Here is a 15,109-nt window from a genome sequence, read left to right as displayed (position 1 = left end):
TAGAATAATAAATTAATGGAGATTGTGTGATTGCAAAAATAAGAAAAGTGAATTTAAATTTAATATTATTTTAATAAAGAATGTGGAATTGTAAAAAGAAAAAAGAAAAATATATTTTGATAAAAATGAAATCGATGAAGGTCAGTCGATAACAATATCGTCTAGGAATGTATAACTAATTTACTTCAAACAGTGATGCTATTCTTCGCTTATTTATGTTCCTAAGCGAAGGGGGGAAGAACAGCCTAAATTCTCTCTCTCTATCTCTCTCTCTCTCTCTCTCTCTCTCTCTCTCTCTGTATTACACTAGGAACATATTCATCACTCCCTCGGCACCAATTTGTCTTGTGTTGCAGTGATTTCTACTCAACTTCTTCATCACCAAACTTGAAAGGTAGTGGCATCGGATTTTATTCGTGTTAAAACGAGCTATATATGTTGAAATCGACTCAATTTGTTTGTTGAGAATGATCTAATTTGAACTCAACGCCTTAATTTTATTTATTTTTCCAGAATTGTTGTTTCTTGATGGTAATCTTCCTCCAGCAACATGATTTTTCAACAATATGAGTTTTTGATACGGTTGTTTATGGTTTTCCCTTGACGTAAAAACTGACTGCCCTAGGTGAAATACCCAGGATCAAAATCCAGTGGGGGCAGTTGCCACCACTAGACCCCAGGTGGCTCCGCCCCTGGTTCCTAATGCCAAACTCGTGTCAGGTCCTATACTGTCATCTCTTTAGGTTTAGTCTGAAGGTATTCAAACGGCTGGGTGGGATGGGGTAAGGTGGGGAAAATACATCAAGGCAAAATGTCTCTCAAAATTTCAGTGTAAGCGCAAAACCCTGAGGGAGCTCGGTGGTCGGGCTTTGGATTTTTTCTTCAATGGTCAGCAGTTCAAGTTCTTCGCCATTGAGGTAAATATCCAACTGTAAACTTCAGGGCCCGTGGGATTAGTCGAGGTGCACGTAGACTGGCCAGACATCCACGATCATCTCCAAAACAAAAAAAAAATATTAATAAACAAAAATTTCAGTGTAAGCGCAAAGCAAGGTGCATGCTCCATTGAAGCGTGCCCTTCTTAATTTGCTAGAGATTTGAATTGTTATATCATGAATTTTGAAGATTGTTTATGATTTAATATGAGGTATTCTGCATTTTAATAATTCTTTGACATTTTTTGGTTTGCAGTGAGGCTTACGCCTCAAAATGCCTTGAGGCTTATGCTTCACCTCATGAAAAAATGCATAAGTACCTTGTTACACTTTTTTTAAACACTGGTCTAATTCGGTTATATATGTTGTATTAATTGGGGGCAGAAATACAAAAAAGAACAAATAATTTGTATAGCGCTCTAATTTGTTGAACTACAAAGTGAAAGATCCTATTTATTTGATTAAAAATAATGAAAGCAGTAAAGTAATATACTTGGTTTTACAATCCCGACCTCAGAGTGAGGTGAACAAAAACACCTTATACAGTGATTGTGATTTAGTTTTTGGAGTCGTACAACTTAGTTGAGTGAGGCACACACCTTGTAGCACCACCTTAATGCTTGTGAGGCATCTATGCTTTACTTTTTCAGACTGACTTACCTTGCTTTAGGTGTGGATTATGATGCACCGACACGAATATATATATCCGACATGACACGGGTTGGACATGACGTTTATTTTTTTAAAAAGTACTGACTTGACATGAATATGTCGATTAAATTCCTTAAAAATTTTCATTTATATAGTATGAATTTAGTTTTATACTATTTATTAATTTTTTTTGGTTGAAATCTTTTAATTAAGAGTGCCTATTTGTTACTTAATAACTTTAAATTAAAATATTAATATTTTTGAAAAAGAAAGAAAAATGACCATTGTAGTGTTCGATGGGTGTCGTTCGACTCGTGTTTGACATGGAGACATCATCTTAGTTGAAATATCCGTGCAACACAAGATGTGGACACACAAAGCATCAAAAAATTCTAATTCACCGACTTTGGAAACGACCCGCTAGCCCACTAAAACATTAGTGTAATTGTATTTCTTATAGACTGACTTTGGGTATATCCACCATCTCACCGACTAAAATAATAGTTTTGTCACTTTATATATTTTTCTTTTGTTTGTTTGCATTCTTTAATTTTTTATTTTTTTTATTATGAATTTCGATATTTTCATGATTTATTATATCCACATTTTGCATTTTAATTATTTTTGATATATTTATAGCTGACGGTGAGTCTTACGCCTCGGAACGTACACCTTGCTTTACAAAGGGTAGCCTATTATGGTTGGACTTGAGCTCTTCAACCATTGGACCAGATATATATATGAATGGATAAATAAAGATCAAGAATACACACCAATGGGTGGATGTGGAAAAACCTTATGAATTTTATTTATTCTTAAATATTTACTTCTTGTTAACCCTGAGAGGTAACTCAACGGTTAGACATTGTGTTTGTTCTCCAATGGTCACCAGTTTGAGTCCCCTCAGGGTCACTAAGGTGAGTACCCGACTATAAACTTTTGGACCCCGTGGAATTAGTCGAGGTGCATATATATATATATATATATATTTATTTATTTATTTATTTATTTACTTACTTCTTGTCTTTTAACCATAAAAAGATACATGTTTCGATTCGTGGTTGCTCGCTCTCCCATATTTCTAATGAAATAGAGAAACATTTTTTTATGTGTTTAAGTTGAATTATAAGTACATAAATACATACATTTTTCATGTTTTTAACTGTAAGTGTATAGATGAGGTCATTAAATACAAAACAAAGCTAGCAAAATTTTGGGTTGAGTCTCATCACCATCTTTTTATGTAAATTCTATATGTTAGGTCTTTGGCTAAGATATGAACCTGACCCGGTGTGTTCAAGATATAAGTATAAAGAAATCAATAAATTCCTGTCCCCTCTAACGGCATAAGGTTTTTGATACTGTGGTTCAATCTGATACTAGGGCAGGCAGTTGTTCTGTGTCCAAGCCTAACATTCCCTCATTTATGTAAATTCCACCTGTTAGCCCTTTGATGGAGAAATTAATTTCTCCTGTAAAAGGATGTATTAAAGATGAAAATAAGAACTTCCTAATCTGGATATATATTCCACTTTAGTCTACATCTGAAATTGGGAAAGCATTGTCCTGGTCTTTAGTGCTTCTATCCACCTTTCTTTTAAATCTTGCTTGCTTCATTTTTATCATTTTTTATTATAATGAAGTAAAGATGCAAGGTTTCTTCGATAATTTTGATACTCACTGGCTCTTCCTTTAATTACTTTCCAGTCCAGCTCCTGAAATGAGTTCTACTAAAATCACCATTAGCGGCGATGATGGTCCTGGAGAGATGCATGTGAAGTTGGAGCCAGATTTGATTGGAAAATCAATGCAACAGCAGTCCCCCAAAACTGATTTATCTCCTTATCAGGGATCAAATAGAAGTTTTATGGGGCATGAATCTGAAGAGATTAGAAATTCGAGGGCTCTAAGTACTCCATATAGTGGCAAAAGTGTCTTGGACCCAGAGCTGTCTCCAGATGATGATTCAAGCCTTTGCTCCACCTCACCTATATGCCCAGCACCCCTCTGTCGGCAGTTCTGGAAAGCTGGAAACTACGATGACAGGCTCGCTTCTAAGTCAACCCTTCAAAGTATTGTGCTCTCGAATAATTAATGTTGTTCTCTATTGAAAATGCAGATGCCTTGTCATCATCTTGACATTTACTTTTTTAACTTCAAATTTACGTGTTCCAAAACTCAATTGAAAGCTTAACTTTTTGCAAGTTGTCTACCATAAAATCCAGGCCAATTAGTCTCTTAATTGACAGCAATTATTGTAGATTGTTGGTGCTGTTTATTGTATCTGACAATATGCTCTTTGATTGACAGATGGCACAAGTTATCTTCACATTCATCCCAAATTTCTCCATTCAAATGCCACTTCACATAAATGGGCCTTTGGTGGTATGTACAGCTCATGCTTTCAATTATCTTAGCCTCTGTTGGAAAGAATTTATAAACAGTTTAGTTTATAAATACAAAAGAGTAGTGGATAAGTGAATTGTACTTGTAGTTCCATTGGAATGTATGATTAAAATTGAAGTTTGACTATGTATAATTTGATCTATAAAGTTTGCCAAACAGAGGCTTAGTGTTGCTGTATTCTATTCTGTCTGGCTTATCTCTGACATCTACATATAGCATTTTGCTGCTAGTACACCCAACAGATTCTAATTCTACTTCTTGTCCCATTTTACCAGCCATTGCTGAGCTGCTTGATAATGCTATTGACGAGGTAATTTTTGGCTGAAGTTCATTAATTCCCCATTGTTTTTTTCTTTGTTCTGAAAGGAAAGGGTCTGAATCTGTGAACATTTTAGATCATTCTTGTTTTCCCATCATTTTATCTGGGTCCAGGTTGTTGAAATTATTGGTGCATAGCTTCATTATTGCTCTTCTGTATCACTACCGATGAAGTAAATATGTAATGTAAAATTCAACTTTTAGTTTCTTTAGTTTGCTTTCTAAAACAGAAAACGTGTCTCATTATTAATATTTGGTTGACTGCATCTTGATTTATTTTTACTCATTTTGGTTAAAATCTCTTTGTTAAGATGGAAAAGGAGGGTCGATCTGCAAATGGCACTGAATGAGAAGTAAGAAGACAAGTATGAAAAATATCTGAAGATCATCCGCTCACTTTGTTAGCTCTAGATCTACATGTCATTCAATAAAAAAGTACTGTACATTAGAATCATTTTAGGTCGTGAATTGATTTTAAATTTCACATAAAGAGTCTTGGAGCATATCGAATTTAAATTTCACATAAAAAGTCTTGGAGCATTTGAAGGTTATAAGCGTAATGGTGGCGAGGAATATTCAGATACTTCTGTATATGGCACTTAAGTCATTATATGTTTGAAATTAATATTTGGTATTTCATCTTTTATATATTGGTAGATTCAAAATGGGGCAACGTTTGTCATTATAGATAAAGCATTAAATCCAAGGGATGGAAATCCGGCTTTGTTAATTCAAGGTATTCCATCTTTAGTTTACGCTTCTGGTTGGCATTCAGTACTTAGCACAATCTGTTAGCTGGTTATTCTTAAAATTGGTGATATTCTGTTAGATGATGGTGGTGGAATGGACCCAGAAGCAATGCGGCGTTGCCTGAGTTTTGGATTTTCAGATAAGAACTCGAAAACTGCTATTGGACAGTGTAAGAATAAAAATATTATTTTGCAATTTCTTTAGTTTTTACATTGGTTGGTGAGGAGTTGACTTGTGACCTTTCAGATGGAAATGGGTTTAAGACCAGTTCTATGAGACTTGGGGCAGATGTTGTTGTCTTCAGCCGCCGCGCCAAGAACAGGTTCCCCAGAATGAGTTTGAAAGTAAACGTTTTAAAATAATGATAGACAAAAAGAGGTTTAGGAAGCTCTTCTATAAAAAACAGAACCAAAAGTAGAATTTGTCAAATGAGTCCTAAACTTTAATTTATTATCACGACCACTTAAGTATACCTCTTCTGTGCATTTAGAGAAGTTTTTGTTCGGAAAAGTAATGTTATTTTGTTTCGCCAAAACAAATTATGACTAACAAAAATAAAGCACAAAAAGATTACCCATTAAAAAAAAAGGAGTTTATTTCAATGCCGTTTTCATAGGGGCAAAATTTAGCAAATGATAATAAAAGGGTCTCCCCCCCCCCCCCCCCCCCACAACACTGTTAATGCTTGCTAGTTTGATTGGCTGTACTTTTTAAGCTCTTTTGTGTAATTCTGTAAATACATATGGCTGTCTCTTTATGCATACTTAATGAAGTAAGTCTGAGATATACACGTAGGTACTGAAGTTTCAATGTAGCTCATCCCATTCTCAAAGGTGAGAAGGGCATCGGTGATATGTTAAGTCAAATTTTGTTATCTCGTTTGTTATCAGAAAATAAAAATCAAATTAGACAAGGCTAGTAACATAAAAATTCATCTACGTTTATTTTTTCTTTTAACGTTTCGTTTTTCCAGTCATGATTCCATTGCATTAAAAACACCAAACTCCATCTCTCCTCTCAACATCTTTAGGAAGTGTCACTGTAAGTTTATTTATTTATTTATTTATTTATTTATTTACTCTGGCCAGGTTAGGGCCTTCACATTGCAGCAATAATTAGAGCATGTTTCAATTAGCTTATTGTTAAATAGTAAGCCCAACTTTTTGGATTTTTTGTAGGTCAATTGCTACTGTCATGAATAGCCACAAGAAGCCAAAAAATTGTGCTTATTATTTAGCAATAAGCTAATAAGAGAATATGATCTAAAAGAGCTGCAAAGGTTCTTCTTTCCTTTTTTCTATACTTTAGTACAAATGCCAAACGAGACTCTCAGGCTGTGGAATGTACGCCTCCAAAAAATTATGATAATGATAAAAGAAACTGCTGAGACATGTTTGAAGTCCTGTTATTGGATTCCATTAAGTAGGCTTGGTCATGGACCTGAAGCATAGGGTCAGCGGGTCAATGGTTCCCGGCAATTCAGTTTGTGATCTGACATTTAAACAAAATGATTTTATAAACTAAAAAGAGACATTTAACAGGAACTTTGAAAGTTTATGTGGATGAGTGAATCTTAATATAAAATTCATTTAGCAATTGGAATATTAAAAAATTTCTCTCTTTTAATAATTAAATGTATTTTTTAATAATGTTTTCTTAAAATTATACAGTTTTTTTTTTATATATTGATATATATTCCAGAGCGTAGCATCATTAAGGCAGCCAAGTGGAAACAATTACTGCCTTTCAAATTGAAGGTCCTGGGTTTGAAACCGTGTTATCGAATGCCATGTTGTATCATTTTGGAATATTGAATAAATGGCTTAGAATTGGTTCACCTATTCAAAGCGATCAGCTTATACAAAATCTCGCTTGATCACCTGGGTTTTGACCATCCATTTGTAAAACAGTCCAATAGCTCATCTATACCAGATTCCATGACCGGTTCACGGTTCCCTGGCTGGACCAGCTGGTCCAGTCCGGTTCTGATAACTATGTTTCTTTCCTTTGGAAGATAGACATCAAAAAAATCCATGGACCGGTTGTACTCCCTTTTCATCGAAGAACAAAGTTTTAGGATTCCCATCATTTGCTTCAATCAAGATTGGAAAGCTTAAAGTTTTGCATTTAAGAATACTGAAGCTTATGAATTCTAGATAAAGAAATTAATATGATATTTTTACATTTTTCAGAATCACAAGTTACAGTGGAAACATTAGTCAATAAGCTATTTACTCCATGTAATCGCATAAAAGACTTGCAACTTGATGGAATTTTATTTAGAGGGAACGTAGTCCGTAGTTGATTTATTACAGAACCTGTTTCTATGTCTCCTCCATGTAGCTTGATTGTTATATTCTTCTGAAAGTAGCATGTAAATAATCATCTGTGTCTTGCAATATATTGTACTCTTATCGAAAGCAAATTCTTAATGTTTTCATTATTTTTCTTCACATAATATGCATATATATTTCTCATTGTCATTTTGCTTCTATATTTTGTCTTGTATTTTTCTATTTTAAAATGGTTTAGTGAAATAATAATTACAAATGAGATTATATACTTCTATCTGCCGTTCTTAATTCATTTTCCCAATGAATGTCATTCTTCATTCCCTTCTTACTTTCAAGAAGACCTTACTGATATTATAATTTCTTTTCTTTTTGTCCAGGAAATTGACACAAAGCATTGGTCTTCTATCATATACATTTTTAATGCAAGCAAAGTACGACAGAATAGTGGTCCCTATGGTGAGTTCTGAATTTTTAGGTCTAATTCTCTAGTTAGATCTACATGCTTTCATGTGCTCTTGTTCTTTTTGCTGCAGTGGTTTTCTCTAGTAGTAAAGCCTGGCTCAGTTATTGAATAGAAAAGGAAGATTACTAACCTGTTAATCTCTTAGTTTATCTGTAGAGTTTCCAGTATACTCTAGTATATTTACTTGTGCTGCTGATGCTTCATTTGCACTTCATTTGGGCATATTGACGTGATTGTGTATTAACTTCACGGTGCCAGGAGACACGTTTGTTCTAACTTGACCGTCCAGTAGAATGTAATGTGAAATTTCAAATAATAGCATGTTTTGTAGGGTGGATTACATAGCCCTTAACAGCAGAAAAAAAAATGCTAAAATTTAGTTAATTACAGTGTCCAATTTTTATCGGTACTGCATTCGAAAAATGCACTTAACGTGCAGAAGTTGCTCAACATTTGTGTCTTTTGAGTTCCACTCTTTGGAGGTGCAAAAATAATTTTAATTATTTAATTGAGCCTATGTTTGGGAGCGATTTTTCCAAGTGAAAGATGACTTCTTAGAGAATCTGTGGTTAAAAAATGGGGAAAAGTAATTTAATTTCATAGAATGTGTGGTTGAAAATGATTTTAGGAAGAAATGACTCTTAAAAAATCTCTCCTAAACAAGCTCCGAATCGAGTGAGTTCAAATGTTTTCAATAATTTTCTGTGAATTATGATAAACAACTTCATTCTCTCACTTTTTTAATGGTATCATTAATATCTGTAATGTAATGGTTAAATCTTTTGCTTTTAGATCAATGCATGTGCCAGGCACCTTCTTTAAGGTCTCTGCTTATGTTCATATTCTTGCAGGTTGACTATGAATTCAACAAACAAACTGGCACATGGAATTCATTACACAGTGAACAACATCTTAAGAATAACCTTTCCATATTGTTGCAGTGGTCTCCATTTTCTTCAGAAGCGGAACTTCTGAAGCAAGTATGTGAAACCTTCGGGAGCTAGTTTTTTCCCCTGTTTACCTGTTCTTGTATGGACGTATTACTTTTCTATGAACCATGTTATTTACTGGATGCTGTGGCCACCGAATTTTATATTATTATCTTCTAACACCCACTCTCTCCTCTGTTGTTCAGTGTGATGATGTTGGCCATCATGGCACCAAGATACTAGTCTACAATTTATGGCATAATGATGAAGGGAAAATGGAGCTCGATTTTGAGTCAGATCCTGAGGTTTGTATTTACTCTTTATGGAGCTTTGATGATAGGATGTGCTTCAGTACTAGTTTCTGATTATGTGTTTCATGTGAACCAATGGACTCAGGATATTTGTATTTCTGGGAAGGCGAAAAATACTGAAAAAGTGGGCACTCGCAAGGCCATTAACGAACAGCACCTTGCTAACCGTCTTCCCTATTCACTCCGTGTAAGTTTGCGACTTTGGGGGTTTATTATTTCGCCTCTTATATAAACGTAAAGATATATTAGAGCTCTGCTAACGGTTTATTCCTTGTATTCCGCAGGCATATTTATCTGTATTGTACTTGCGAGTTCCAGAGAACTTTTGCATACTTTTGCGTGGACGAGTTGTTGAGTATCATAACATTGCTAAGGATCTCAAATTTCCAGAGTTTATACTATACAGACCTCAGAATGTGGAGGTTGAGAGAATTTTTAGTACTCTCATGTTGGATACATGGCATAGATAATAAATAAGCTACATTTTATATACACAATGACAGAGATATGCCCTTGCGCGAAGTGACTTGCTATCACTGATGCACATATTCAGTAGTGTAATCTAAAAAATTCATGTCTAATTAACTGCCAATTTTGTTTACCTGATTACTATGTCAACCCTTTTAGCTAGCTGTTAACCTATTATGCGATGCAAATTTTGAGAGTATCATTTTCACTTTGCTGATTTGCAGGGTTCAGTAATTACGACAATTGGATTTATAAAGGAAGCTCCAAATGTAAATATTCATGGTTTTAATATCTACCACAAGAATCGATTAATACTGGTGACTACTTTATCTGAATTCGTTAGACTTCTGTACTTTGGTAGCAGATGAAACTTTAATATTTGTTCACTTCTCATAGTTTTTCTTGCTCTGTCCAAGGGAAATTAGCCATTTGGTAGTTACTGTTAGATTTTAAAGAAAGTGTCTTGATGTAACAATAAAATTGTAAAGTTTCCAGTCAATCCAGACATGTCAATATGTATTCCTACTAATTGCTCTCACTTTGCCTTAAATGCTTTGCTTGCTATCCATCCTACAACCCGCTAAACTGGTAGTAATGATAGCAGTGTGATAATCAATAATTATGAAGACTGTTTTATGACTCGTGAATCCATTTGGTATAATTCCTTGATGTTGAATAGATGTATTTGTCCCCCTAGATATGCAAGTTAAGTTTTCAGACAGTAATTTTTCTTGCATGCTTCCACTTAAGCCAGTATGATTTCTGTACGATAAATAGCTAGAAATGACCTCAGCGATCTATGAAACTTTTGTTAATTCTTTATGTTACATGCTGTGTGAATAACGGATCTTATTATGCTTTTAACATAATTTTGTTTTGAAGTTAAAGATAATTTTAATAATGACATAATGTGGATAATGATAATCTTTTCAAGTTTCATGCGGTTAACTCTTTCCGAAAGTGTCAAAAAATGTGTTTTTTCCCTCTTTGGTCTCTCGCCCTCCCTCCCAACACCCCCACGCTAAAACCAAATAAACAATATGTTTCACCATTTTATGTTTTCTACTGACCACCTCTTACATCTTGCATCTCTGTTCTGGTCGCTTTGCAGCCATTTTGGCACGTTGTAAGCTATTCCTGCAACAGAGGCAAAGGGGTTGTGGGTAAGAAATCCATATAATGTTGCATTTGATATTTTTATCCTGAATTGTCTTTAGTTGGTGTTAAGTGAGATGCTACTGGGCATGACAGGAGTTCTGGAAGCAAATTTTATTGAGCCGACTCACAGTAAACAAGACTTTGAGAAGACACCAGTTTTCCAAAAGCTTGAAACTCGTCTGAAAGAAATGACACAAGAATACTGGTAAGTGATTTGTTTACGTGGAATAACTTCTTGACTAATCAATGGGACTCTTGGACAAGCAATGATACGAAATTTGTAAGCCATTTATATGATTTTTGTCCCATTCATATTTTCTTGATGAGCAAGGAAGTAGGATTATTCCTCCTTGTCTCCTTCACAAGTAATATTGTGCATTCCAATTAGAGTAATACCTGAGGCTGTATCCTTACGTTGAGGACTTCTATTATTTGTTTACTCTACGCTTTATATGATTTGACATTATGCTGATAAGCAATATTGAAGCCTGACAGGGATTATCATTGTGGCCTCATTGGTTATCATCAAGTTAAAAAAAATCCTCCTGCAACAATGACTTCAAATGGTTCTTTTAATTCTAGACAAGATAGTGGTATGTTTCAACCCGTTGTGTTGAGTAGGGACTCCCCAGGTTCATTTCATCAAAATTCACTAGGTAAAAACTCATTAAGATGCTGAAACCTAAATTTAATCCTTAAAAATTTTGCTACTTTGATATCCTAAATCATATTGCACAGGTGAACCTTTAAAAAGGAAAGAACTTGATCACGCAGTAGAGCCTGGAAGGGTGAAATGGAAGGGAGTTGAGTCTAGAACAACTGCCACTGCACACAAGCAAGATGCACAGGTATTGTACTTATAATCAATCACTTTGTTTCTTCATGCCAATACCTCTCACCTGGCCACACAACCTTCAGCTCCTCTCATTCTAGCGGTTATCTATGCAAAATTAACTGAAAATAAATTAACAAAAATATCTATTTGATCTATAAAATCACATCCACGATGAATAAGCAAACACTTATTATTTCCGATCTTATAAAAACTCCACCACTTGTGTCATACCAGTCACATCCAAGGGGAACACAAGCAAATTGCTAGATACACTGAAATAAAAACCATTTATCGATTATATCATCTCGATAATATGTGCCACTGCACACAAGCAAGATGTACATGTATTGTCCTTGTAATCAATCCCTTTGTTTTTTCATGCCAATACCTCTCACCTGGCCGCACAACCATCACCTCCTATCACTTAAGTGTTTATATATGCAAATTGACTGAAAATTAGGTAACAAAATCTATTTGATGTTTATATCAGATACACAAAGAATAATCAAACACTTGATTACTTTTTATATTACGCCACTCTGTACGCCAAACAACTAGTCACATCCGAGGGAAACACAAGCAAATTACTAGTTACACCGAAATAAAAACCAATTATCGATTGAATGATTTCGATAATATGTGAACAATCATTTCTTCAATATAACATTGAAGATGACATGCAACCATCAGGACGACAAAATTGATGTTTGGTTTTTTGGACGGTGGTGACAGCATCTGATGATGTCAGCTTTTGGTGTGGGGGTAGAGAAGATGTGGTGGAGTCTGAAGGAGAAGATACGTATGGTTGACAGAGATGATGATGCAGGAGGTTAGTGAGTAGAAGAGTGAGGTGGGATTATGGACGCAGTGGATAATGGCCGGAATGATAAAAATGGCATAATTAACCTTAGAGGTTGGATCTAGCAAAAGTTGGCCGAAAGGCACTCAAATTTAGATCAGTGACAGAGGGGAGAGAGTGACGGGTTGAAGTTGGCAATAGGGGATTTTGGTGGTGATTTCAGGTGAATGGTGACAATTTGCAGCAGCTAGAGGTGTCGTTGAGAATACGAAATGATTCTGGGAGGTACCTAGAATGGCCATTCCTGAGGTTGAGGACGATGGGAATTCATAGACTTGCATGGGAAGATTTGTCCATGAGAGCTCTTTCTTTATTTAAATTGACTTACCATAAGCAAGAAAAATTATAACTTAAATAGCTTATATTCCTCAAATATGTTTTCTTTTTGAATACACAATCTTCTAACCTGGATGTGGTTCCTCATTCTTGCTGGCTGCAAATTTTTTCCCTTGTAGAAGCAAACAATTTCCTCGTGTAGTAAATACATGAAAGCTATAACGTTTTGTTTGGTATACAACTTAACATTTTGAATTTGGTCACCATTTCTACCTTGAAGTGGTGAAGATTGGGCGAAGGTTTTAATTATTTGCTATTGCATACCGTGGATTATTCTCTCTCTGTGGTCCGTTCATTTGTTTTTGCTTTTTCACAAACATTGCCCTCTTGCCTTAAATGATTGTTTTTGCTTCGCATTTTCTTCCACATGGAAGCTGACTGATGTAAAGAATCTCCCACTGATACTTTTGCTTTCTTGTAGCATGCTACTGGCCCTGCAAATCAGATGGTAGATCAAGAAGCTGCAATCATAATGGAAGATAACCAAACACTCCGTGCTAAGTAAGCATATCGTTGATGCACTGTACTCACTTATCATGCTTATGAGCATGCTAAGCATGTTTGGCTAAGCCTAAAAGAAAGTGACTTTTTCTCTCCAAACATGTTTGGATAACTTACGTTTTTATGTTTTTTATGAGTAACTCTAGCATATCCATCCTGAATTTGTCCATGTTATGGACCGAGTCTTCTATTAGTCCTTCCTTACACAGCCATCTTTCGTCTGTATTTCAGATGCCAGGAGTACGAAAAGAGGGAGGAAGAACTCAATGAGAAGGTATTTCAAACCACTGACCGTGCTTGAATATTTGGAGTCTAGACAAATTTTGAAAAGTTCTCAGTTCAATGATGTATTGGAGCATGTTATAATAAGATAAAAGAGATTTGCTTAACTAAGCCAAATTAATTTCTAATCACTATACTCTAATCACTATACCCGAGTTAGAGAGTCCATAAATGTTTACTGGAAGTTTTGTTTTATACCACTTGAAACCCTCAACATTTTGTGATCGTGTCTGCAGGTGAATCGTCTGAGGAAGGAGATAAAGGATGCACAACACGAGTATGCTCGATTACTGGTTGAGTCGAAATTATTGGAGAAAGTTAAACGAGAAAATAAGAAGTAACTTAGACTAGTCGTGCTTCTCATTCTTCCTTTGTAAATGATTGTGTTTTCCTCGCTTGAAATGCTGTTTTGGTTTACCTTTCCTGTCTAGGAAATTCTGCTGAGAAACGCACATGGTTTTTTTTTTGCTGGGTACTCGGGTTTCCAATAGGTTCAAACGAACTGAAAATATCTTTCTTATCATAGTAGGGTCGGTGTAGCCAGATTGTAGGGATGGCAATGTCTCAACTCAGTCTAGTACCGGCCATGCCCCGTCCAAATGAGGTGGAAATGGGGAATATGTTTCCAGTGTTGATTAGTTCAAGTTTTTAAACTTAAATTGTATATAAGGGGAAAAAAAAAAAAAAAAAAAAGGAAGGTGCGAGTGGGGGGAATGGGGACCGGTCGGTTCAATAAATAAACTCAAATAGCTAAAAAAGGCAAATGGAACTAGTTGGTGGACTGTTCTATTGTACTCTAGCTTCAAACCGACCGTTACGAAAAAAGTGAGGGTCACATTTGAGAGAAGATGTCAAAAATTACGGTTGGAATGGTAAAATAATTGTTAAATAGATTTTTTGGAGTGAAAAAAGGGTCCAAATATTTCATTAATTTTGATTAAAATATACTAAAAAAATATATTAATTTTTAACGAAACCACTCTAGCTTCAAACCGACCGTTAGGAAAAAAGTGAGGGTCACATTAGAGAGAAGATGTCAAAAATTACGGTTGGAATAGTAAAATAATGGTTAAATAGATTTTTTGGAGTGAAAAAAGGGTCCAAATATTTCATTAATTTTGATTAAAATATACTAAAAAAATATATTAATTTTTAACGAAACCAAGGGGTCTTCAATTTGATCATGCAGTTTTTACTTCCGGTAGGAAGCGGAAAGGATAAAAATGAGTTCTTGTTTTAAGGATGATTACCATTGGAAATTTATTTTGCAGTCACCATATTTTTTTTGACAGTCATTTTGCTTATTTATTATCATCTTTTTTTGTTGCCAAACTTAGGGGTGTGTGTTTTTTCCCTTGGAAGCAGTGGAATTGGACCAGAACCAAATAGAACCAATCGGTTAGGTTTAGTTCTTTTACTAAATGGGTCAACTCTAGGATCGCAAGTTGAGAACCAATCGATTTTGATCTGATTCATGGTATTATCTTGAGATCCAATAGCGAATTCAATCCTTCAGAATCTCTCTTTTTGCTTGCTTCAAGATGCATTATATCTTTGAGCGTTAAACTTTAAAATTATTTTAAGTTAAAACTTCATTTTCTATACGCTTCTTT

General features: G+C 35.0%; 1 protein-coding gene across 3 annotated transcripts; it reads left to right on the top strand.

Annotated features, from left to right (window-relative positions):
- The first annotated feature begins 241 nt into the window (after positions 1-241).
- LOC111368102 (protein MICRORCHIDIA 6) lies at positions 242-13,950 on the top strand. 3 transcript variants are annotated; one of them, XM_022989306.1, is made up of 20 exons: positions 242-394; positions 3,294-3,658; positions 3,897-3,971; positions 4,268-4,302; positions 4,968-5,046; positions 5,140-5,229; positions 5,307-5,382; positions 7,732-7,810; positions 8,669-8,797; positions 8,953-9,051; positions 9,143-9,244; positions 9,342-9,479; positions 9,750-9,794; positions 10,637-10,688; positions 10,777-10,888; positions 11,179-11,339; positions 11,422-11,531; positions 13,135-13,214; positions 13,446-13,488; positions 13,733-13,950. In XM_022989306.1, the coding sequence occupies exons 2-20, from the start codon at positions 3,307-3,309 to the stop codon at positions 13,835-13,837; spliced, it is 1,962 nt and encodes a 653-aa protein (XP_022845074.1). In that variant the 5' UTR covers positions 242-394; positions 3,294-3,306; the 3' UTR covers positions 13,838-13,950. The 3 variants fall into 3 exon arrangements, with proteins under 3 accessions (XP_022845074.1, XP_022845073.1, XP_022845072.1); XM_022989305.1 differs by having other exon boundaries at positions 243-394; positions 3,299-3,658; positions 9,750-9,842; XM_022989304.1 differs by having other exon boundaries at positions 244-394; positions 9,750-9,842.
- Positions 13,951-15,109: the final 1,159 nt, after the last annotated feature.

The sequence above is a fragment of the Olea europaea genome, chromosome 18 (assembly GCF_002742605.1).
Source record: "Olea europaea var. sylvestris chromosome 18, O_europaea_v1, whole genome shotgun sequence".
Classification (NCBI taxonomy): Eukaryota; Viridiplantae; Streptophyta; class Magnoliopsida; order Lamiales; family Oleaceae; genus Olea; species Olea europaea.
This window is presented reverse-complemented; position numbering and strand designations above follow the sequence as displayed.

Bases quoted from the DNA above. Each gene is read 5' to 3' on its own strand.
- LOC111368102 (XM_022989305.1), top strand. From the start codon at position 3,307: ATGAGTTCTACTAAAATCACCATTAGCGGCGATGATGGTCCTGGAGAG. The intron at 7,811-8,668 runs GTGAGTTCTGAA...ATATTCTTGCAG, and splicing joins ACAGAATAGTGGTCCCTATG to GTTGACTATGAATTCAACAA. The intron at 9,052-9,142 runs GTTTGTATTTAC...CAATGGACTCAG, and splicing joins ATTTTGAGTCAGATCCTGAG to GATATTTGTATTTCTGGGAA.